At 43.0% G+C, this 8,809-nt stretch overlaps 1 protein-coding gene across 1 annotated transcript; it reads right to left on the bottom strand.

Annotated features, from left to right (window-relative positions):
* Positions 1–2,893: 2,893 nt before the first annotated feature.
* On the bottom strand, positions 2,894–7,927 carry AARD (alanine and arginine rich domain containing protein). The gene is made up of 2 exons (XM_072999273.2): positions 7,547–7,927; positions 2,894–4,467 (listed from the first exon to the last, which is right to left on the bottom strand). The coding sequence occupies exons 1-2, from the start codon at positions 7,775–7,777 to the stop codon at positions 4,327–4,329; spliced, it is 372 nt and encodes a 123-aa protein (XP_072855374.2). The 5' UTR covers positions 7,778–7,927; the 3' UTR covers positions 2,894–4,326.
* Between the last annotated feature and the right edge of the window lie 882 nt (positions 7,928–8,809).

Raw genomic sequence — 8,809 nt, 5'->3', positions numbered from 1 at the left:
CAAGTAAAAATAAACAACTCCCTTGTGGCTGATTAAAACAACACACTTTCCAGGAAAAAAAATGCACACATAGCTGTGTGTTGGATAGGTGGATATTTTTAAATCAATTTCAAGCATGCTAAACTCAATGCAAAACCTGGAATATTATGACATGCAACTGAGCTTTTACTGTAACTAGGAGGGAAAAAAAGCAATTTCTTTTAAATTTATTTGGCTGGTGAAAAGAAAGCAACTAGCATGCTTAACTCTGTGGTGCTACACATTCTTCATGAGAAACAGGTGTGATATAGGTACATTTCCTTTTTAAAAAAAAAGTCATATCTATTTCTTTTTATACGGAAGGTGAAAAATTAATACCCCAAAGGCTATTTGACTGAAGATTTCCAGCTTCTGTTGTCATACATATTAATAGGCAATAGATGAGGGCTGCGAAACAGTATTATACATGAATTATACAGGCATAATTTTTTTTGTTGCTTGCTATAAGTATCACGAGGCTCAACAATACTTTGAATTTTGGAATGCAAAGTAATCTCTTTAGTGAACATGGCACGTTGTACCAAATCTGGATGTAATGGGCTGGCTGGCAAAGTTTATTTCTGGATTGTGCTCTGTTTTGTTAAAAGGAATGTTATTCCAGGCTCCCAGCATGGATAAGTATATGGGTAACTGCAAGTCCTGCCACCTTCATAATCATTTTTGAGCTCAGTGATGGCATGTTAAAAAAAACAACACACCACACACAACAACCCACAAGTATCATTTACATATAATCTCTCTGCAGTGAATGTAGACTCATTTTTGCTCAAATTTAACACTCTTTTGTAATCTGGAACACTTAGGGCCTGAACAGCTTGTTGTAGCAAATGCTGTCATTTGTCACCCTTTCCTGCTCCCACCAGCTGTAGGGCAAGAGCATGGCTTTAATTAAAAAGTTTATCAGCTGACATATCTCACCACTTATGCGTGACAAACGGCATCATTCGCCCTGTGGGTTTCTTGGTGCTGCTGTCTCCGAACATTGTCTTTGGAGGCTGGGACATTTTTATGCAAAGAGCACATGCACTGAACATCTAGCAGAGATTTATTTTATGCACACTCTCACTTTTGGGGTGGGTATAGAAAGAAATGTCCAGATTTTATGCCTGCCTTGTGAGGTGGGTGTCTTTGCCTGTTGAATAATGGCTTTGCCTGCATTGGGGAAGGCAGAATGATGAGAGCAGCCTGCACAGTATAATGATTTCAGTATAGGAGCAGAAAATCCAGGTTGCAGCGTTTTCCAGCGTTTCACCTTCGCCATTCTCACATGTGACTTTCTGAAACATCATGTTCATTCTGTGCAACCCTTTCAGTGGCACCAACTGTGTCCATAATTCAGCTATACTTTAAATAAACGCAACTGAAACTAATGGGACATTAATTGGTCATGGGGAGCAACCTATGTCGCAACAGTTTCAGTGGGTTCACATTAAGCACAAGTAAATCCCCAGATAGTATCTGAGGCAATGGCCAAAATCCTGTGGCTTAGTGTACTAAACTACATTAGAGTATGCCCATTTGAATCAAGGGAATTTACAGATGAGTTGACTCATCAAAAGGGATGTGTTGGCGCTGTGGGTTAAACTACAGAAGCTTCTGTACTGCAAGGTCAGAAGACCAAGCAGTCGTAAGATCGAATCCACGTGACGGAGTGAGCTCCCATCACTTGTCCCAGCTCCTGCCAACCTAGCAGTTCGAAAACATGTAAAAATGCGAGTAGATAAATAGGGACCACCTTGGTGGGAAGGTAATGGCATTCCATGTCTAGTCACGCTGGCCACGTGACCGTGGAAACTGTCTTCGGACAAACACTGGCTCTATGGTTTGGAGACAGGGATGAGCAGTGTGCCCTAGATTCGGACATGACTGGATTAAATATCAAGGGGAACCTTTACCTTTGCCTGAATCATCAAATCCCATTGATTCAATGGGTCTACCCTAGTACAATTCACTACACTAAGCAACAGGATTTTGGCCATAAGGTCGCCGGATATTAGCTGGTGAGAGATTCAGTATGGTATAGTAGTTGGAACATTGGACCTGGGACACCTTAGTTCATATCCCCACTTAGTCACAAAACTCAGTGCGTGACCCTGGGACTTTCAGCCCAGCCAACCTCAGATGCCTGTCTTGAGAAAGCAGAGAACCATATACGCCACCTTAACTTTACCATAGAAAACGGAAGACATGAGTACAATTAATTGAACAAGTAAATAATTAAGCTCCTAATGCAGATCTGTAGTGAAGTGCTGCTAGAGGAAACATAGTGCAAGCAACAGATGCAGCTAATGAAATAACTGTTTGGCTTTGGGCTGCATCAGAGATGGGTAAAGGTCATTTTTGGACAATAGCTCCCAGGATCCACTAGCATGAGGACCCTAAAGGGAAAATGGGATCCCATCCATTGCAGATGTAATTCCCTCATCCAGATGATGTTATCTTGAGCAGCCACAAATGATCCAGATCACTGTCACATGATGCAAATTAGCTACAATGACTTCTGTCATGCTTGGACTAAACCCAAATTTGATCACTCTTCTCCAGCCCATAATGTCTTGAATATATCTTCAGAAATCCAGTACTCTCTAGCAATGCAGATAACAATTCCTATCACCCCCAGCCAGCATGATAGGGGAACTGCAGTCCAACACATCTGAAGGGCACCATGCTTGGGAAAGTCAACTTACAGGGATTGATTTGAAACTACAAAAAGAGTTGGATGTCCTTGGCACGCTCATGATCCTTTATTCCAGGTGCCTAGACAATCAGTGAAAGTTCAGTATTTTAGGTGTGCATACAGTCCAATAGAAAAGCATGCCCTTTTTTAAATGAATACATCCTCAACATGCTTAGATTTAATTTATCAGGTCCTTCATTTATTTATTTATTAACTTTATACAGAAGGCTAAGGGATTATATGAAACTTTGAAAAAAGATTACAATGAGAAAAAAGGAATCCAGTGCATTGGTATCATTTGTTATAGTGCAACATGAAACATTTAAAGAAATGAACACTTGAAATGACAGGTGAATTAATAAAAAGTGTCAAGATTCCGTATAGTCAACCAACGAAACATGCAAGTGAAATGGTGGGAAACCTGTTACAGTAGGACCCCCCCCCCCCCAATTGGCTGGATCAGTATCTATGGATTCACTTAATCGGCTGTCTGAAAATATTAAATTAAGAAATACAGAAATAACTGTAAGGTGTTTTAATGTATTCCCATGGCGTATTTACCAGCAACTGACTACTCCTGTTCTTTAAATGAAGATGTGGAGTACCTTCTTTTCCTGCACACTAAGCATAGGCTTCAGGAGTTAACCTAGAGGAAAAATCCAGAGCTGGAGTCCCGAAGGCAGTTTGTGTTGTTCTGCCAACTCCTGCGACGTTGCTGGAACCAGTTGTATTGGCTCTTGCCTTTCCATTGGACCATTTCAGCAACGTGGAGAGGGGGGATTTGCAGCTTGGGTAACAGCCTATCCTCCATACTACTTTACCCAGGCTTGAGAGGACACTCCTCAATACAGAGCACGTTACCTCTCGAGACTGAAAGATGCCTATGAAGATTTGCCAGCACTAGCCAGTAGAGGAGCTAGAGAAACTTATGCTATATATTGCATTCACTACTTCTGCATTTTTCAGCCTCTGCGGGGGGTGTGCGCCTTTAACTAATCCCCCATAGCTACCACGGTCCTACTGTACTGTATCTCGCACTAGCATTTCAGTGTGCAATGGTGGCTCCCCATAACCGAAATCATGGCCACATGGAAAAGAATAGTTTGACTTCCCGACCTGTAAAAGTACTAGTGCGTTGGTTCTATAGCTGCATTTGGATTTGTCCTTTTACAAATCACAGGCCATCCGATCATAGGTGTATCTGCTTGCACAAGTGGTATCCACTCTGGAATTAATACCTCAGTATCAGTGGAGGATAATCGGAAACACAATCATTTAATGGCAAAGACAATACTGCCTCCTCCTTCTCCTCTCTTGTTCAAGATCAGAGTTGTGAACCTTGTTCTGATTCAATAGATTAAACATAGAGACACTCCCTTCCTTGCAGGCACTCTTATTGTTTTCTCTGCCTCTGATGACTGAGACTCAGATTTCAATACCTAAACATCTCCTTCCCACCCTGTTGATTTAACTGCAGTTCTTTCATCTAAGCCATGTTCTGTTACTAGGCGGAAACTAACTGTGCAGCAACATAATCTTCAGATTTTGTCAGAAGCCTTAATAGGCTGAATGTCGCGTTTTCATGCTTCATTCCTTGATTCTCCTTTTTTTCATTCTGAGATTGTAGCCATGTTTAGTGTCTCTGATTCTACAGCTGCCGAGAGGTCATTCTCATTCCTCAGCCTCTGAATTTCTGTGCTTATATCCAGCAGTGTTCTGGCAAGCTTCTGGTTCTGGGACTTCATCTCCAGCTATGAAAAAACACAGAAGATTATAATTGTTTATAGTGAACAATCATCATCCAGAAAGACTTAATTAGTACCACTGATTAGCCCTGGCACTTTTTCAATGTCACTGCTCAGTCCTGAAATTCATGTAGTAGGAACAAGAGGGAAGAACCCTACCGCAACACAAACGTAGACATAAAGAATGCTTTTCCATCATCAATGAGTCATAGAATCCCTATGCAGATGTTCAGAATTGGTAATATTTCTGATGCACTCCTATAAACAGTAAGTGGTGGAGACACTGCTTCCATGGAAAGTTCCCTGCCTTACCATTCAAATTAATGCCACACTTAAAATCTGCCAGAGCTTTTAAAATGAGAAGAATAGTTCCAAGGCTCCAAACGAAGCAGGCAATTATTATAGCTTAAATGTTTTGAAATAAACTCTTTAGCCAGGATCCTATTGGGATGTGTGTAAGGTTTGGGTAACTTGCTGTGACTAATTACTGTATGGCTAATTAAGGGGATACCAGGACATGGATCAGCTACTTGCCTGATAATATGTGTGAAACCAAGATGTTTCCAAGCACCTCTCAGTTAGCTGCAATTAGCCACAGCAAGTTATACAAACAGAATTGTAGCCTTTACTTTCCAATTTCCCAAAGTATTTAAAGCAGTTGCTCCTATTTTTTTTCCAATCTGAAAGCAGCAGCTTGAGGCTCACCATTAGCCAGTACTTGAACCATGTAATATTCCACTTCCATTATTTAGTAACCCTGTTACAATAACTGTGAAACTAATTTCAAATGCTACAGCTAAGCTGAATAAGGAAAGACTTTATCCCTCCCAGAATCCTGTTGTGGTTTTTGCACCAATACAAACATGTAAATTGCAGCAGCAAATTGCTGCTAATTAACAAGTCACTGCTTATGTCTGGCACACAAAGAAGACTATGAGTGGCAACTTCTTAATTATTGGCAATTTGCCACTGCAATTTGCACAGTTACATTTCCACCAGAATAAATCCATAGCATTAAGTTAAACTTGTAAAGTAACCTAGTTATAACTTTGCTACTGGAACAATTAATTGCAAATATCTTCTCATTAACATTACGTTATTTCTTATTTGCAATGAGGGCATAACATGGAGGGAGACAAAGCATTAATGGAAAAGGAATAAGCATGTTTAAATGGAAGGAGTGGTTATATCTAAATAAGACCGACTAAACAATAAATACATTTTGAAATCATCTCTAGAAATCCATCAACTCACAAGTTTTCTAGGTGATCAAAATGCCCTGTGTATGTTATTATTATACAGTTTTGAGGCACCTTAAAGATCAACAAATGTTGATTGCCACGCTGTACACCTCTGCCTGGGAATTCAATGGAACTTATTACTTCTAAGTAATAGGGCTACCCTGCTAATATACTGGGGACTGGAATGAGATTTAATGTTCTGGTAAAGCATTCTCTGAACTATGGTCCATGAAAACCTTAAGCTATAATTAGTTAGGTAACACTTGTTCTTGCTGAAAACAGCTCCTCCCTTGGAAACTGCATTCCAATGACCATCACACAAGTTCTGTGCAGAGAGGGAGTAAAATATTTTGCTGATTGAATCAGAGCATCATATTTTGGCCTTCACCCATCCAAACCAAGACATGTTGTACCCAAAGCTAGCCAAATTATTCTGGCATATGAGGCACAAAAACTTACAACCTCTTTTGCCCATCACTGGGAGTAAAAATTAAAACAAATTAACTAACTAGCAATCTGATGTCCTTCAATGACGTCCCAACTCTGCTACCTGAGGTGACCTCACTGTGTCTCATGGTACGGCCTGCTCTACTGCAGTTGGCCATGTATCTCGTTTCACCAATACACTACTTTTATTGATTGTATTCTGTTTGAACATATATCACATGTTGAGTACTTAAAGTACTTTACATAAATACATAGATCAGTACCAGTTGCAAGAGCCCTGGAAAAAAAAGAGGCCAGAATTATTATTTTGTAAATATGTGCAAAAGTATAACGCATTTTTAAAAAACCTATTGGCTTTGCTTTAAGTTACTTAGATTGCAAATCCATGTATGGTTGGGTAAGTAGGACAGGCCAGAGAGTCAGATTTTCTGCCCCAAGACCTTTTGGGAGCCAGATGAATCCCTAAAAATGCAAACGAAGCAATCAAACAAAACTTCAAAGAAAGAAAGAAAGAAAGAAAGAAAGAAAGAAAGAAAGAAAGAAAGAAAGAAAGAAAGAAAGAAAGAAAGAAAGAAAGAAAGAAAGAAAGAAAGAAAGAAGTTATTTTCCTCAATACAGTAGTTCTATTCCAGCAGTTTGTAACTGGGATGATTGTAGAACTATTAAGGATCCACATGTCACCCTGCAGGCAAGGTCTGTCTTATTTTTTTACTGATCCTGCTTTCCAAGTCTTACAAAAGGGTGCAAAGACATACACCAAATGACACAGTGGACAGCCCTGTCACTGGTCTCCCATTTCACACCCACACCCCAAAGGCTGGTTGGCCACTGGCCCTGTTTTACAGAGGACAATCCTCTCACCCTTATCCCCAGAGGATACTTTACTATTTGAAGCTGCTTGATGGCCAGACTTTCCAAAATGTTAAAAAACACGCCACCTTCTAGTGATCAACTTCTCACCCGCACTTAGCACCTGGACAGCAACCCCAGGAAGTGACCAAGCACGTCCATCGACTGAGCCTAACAAATTTTTTAATTTTGCAGCGGCAGGCAACGGGCGGGGGCTCCACTTTTGGAGGCTTGAACTGTTATTTGGGGAGTTTCACTTCACAACCAGCAACGAGATCTGGGTAACCAACTGTTCCCGTCTCCAAATGTTTTAAAAACATGGACACAAATCGCTTCTGGGGGCCCCTCCGGGATTAAGAATCATCGTGGATCCGCCCCACGGCGGCAGGTATCAATTCGCCTCCCAGATATGATGGAAATACGTGTCTCTTGGCGGCGGCGGCGGCGGCGGGGGGGGGAGTTGAGGTCTAAGCGGCGCCTGTGCGCCCAGGTCCCTTTCTCGACCCCCCCCCTCCCCAGGCCTCCTTCCCCCCCCCCACGGCACTCACCAGCTCCACCCGGAGCCAGGCCATGGCCCCCTCGAGGTGCGCCCGGCGCAGCTCCTCCTGGGCGGCTCGGCCCCCGCTCTTCCCTTCAGCATCTCTCCGGGACAGCTGCCGGACGGCCGGGCAAGGGGGTCCCGGCCTCTCGCCCCGGAAAGCCTGGAGCAGCCTCTGCTTCAGCTCCTCCAGCAGCAAGCTGGAGAAAGTTTCTTCGCCGGGGCTCGTCTCCGCGCTCATCTTTGCCTCCTCGGGTGAGGCGAGGCGGGGTGGGGTGTGTGTGGGGGAATGGAGGGACCCGGAGAAGCCGCCAACATCCCCACCCCCGGGGGGAAGGGAGGAGAAGAGACCTCTGCCAGCCTGGCGTGCCCGCCAAGCTCGTCCTCGCCATGCTGCCTTTTGTTTGCTAGCCCCGGGCCCACTGGGGTTGCCCTAAACTCTCCCGCCCTCTCCTCTCTCTCCCCTCAGTCTATAACATTCCAAAGAAAGTGGGTAGTAGGGCAGGGAGGGGGAAAAATTTCCCCCTGTGGGGAAAACAACACAACCCTGCACAGTCAGCTTCTGAGAAGACAGAGCCCTGTTTGTTATTTCTCTCTCTTTACTGTCCTGGCATTTATTTATCTTTGCTTTTTTGCAAGGACTTTACCACAATGTGTTTGGTAACAGCAATACTTAATCTGGAAATCCAAATTGATCCAAACAAGGGGATTCCAGAATCTCTCTCTCTCTCTCTCTCTCTCTCTCTCTCTCTCTCTCTCTCTCTCTCTCTTTTTGGAAGGTCAACAGCCTGGCCTTTGGAGGTGTAACGAAACCAGATGTGCAACTCCTGTCCTCCGAAGATGCCAGCCACAGAGACTGGCAAAACGTTAGGAAGAACAACCGAGGAACTAGTTGGGATTTATTGTTTTTGAGTTACAGGGCTGTGCTGCCACTAGTTGGCTAAGGCGCAATTTAACTTGGGTAGCAAAGGTGAAGGATTTCCTTGCATTGAAGAGTGCTCATTAAACTGGGGTGATTAACTTTTAAAAGAAGAGACACAGGCCAGGGTTAAACCCAGCTTCTGTGTCATGGCATCTCTGCTAGAAGACGCTTTAATACCACATGTCTTGTGTCTACGTTTACATGTTCATGGCATGGGCTCAAGAGTAATAGTCTTAGAACGGCAGAGGTAGAAGGAACTCCATGTATTATCGAGTCCAGCCCCTATCAAGGAGGCACAGTGGGGATTTGAACTCACAGCTTCTGGCTCCTCTTAGGCTTTCTGGACTACAG

This window comes from Pogona vitticeps, chromosome 4 (genome assembly GCF_051106095.1).
Source record: "Pogona vitticeps strain Pit_001003342236 chromosome 4, PviZW2.1, whole genome shotgun sequence".
In the NCBI taxonomy this organism is placed as follows: Eukaryota; Metazoa; Chordata; class Lepidosauria; order Squamata; family Agamidae; genus Pogona; species Pogona vitticeps.
The sequence above is the reverse complement of the archived record's forward strand: the minus strand, read 5'-3'. Positions and strand labels throughout refer to the sequence as shown.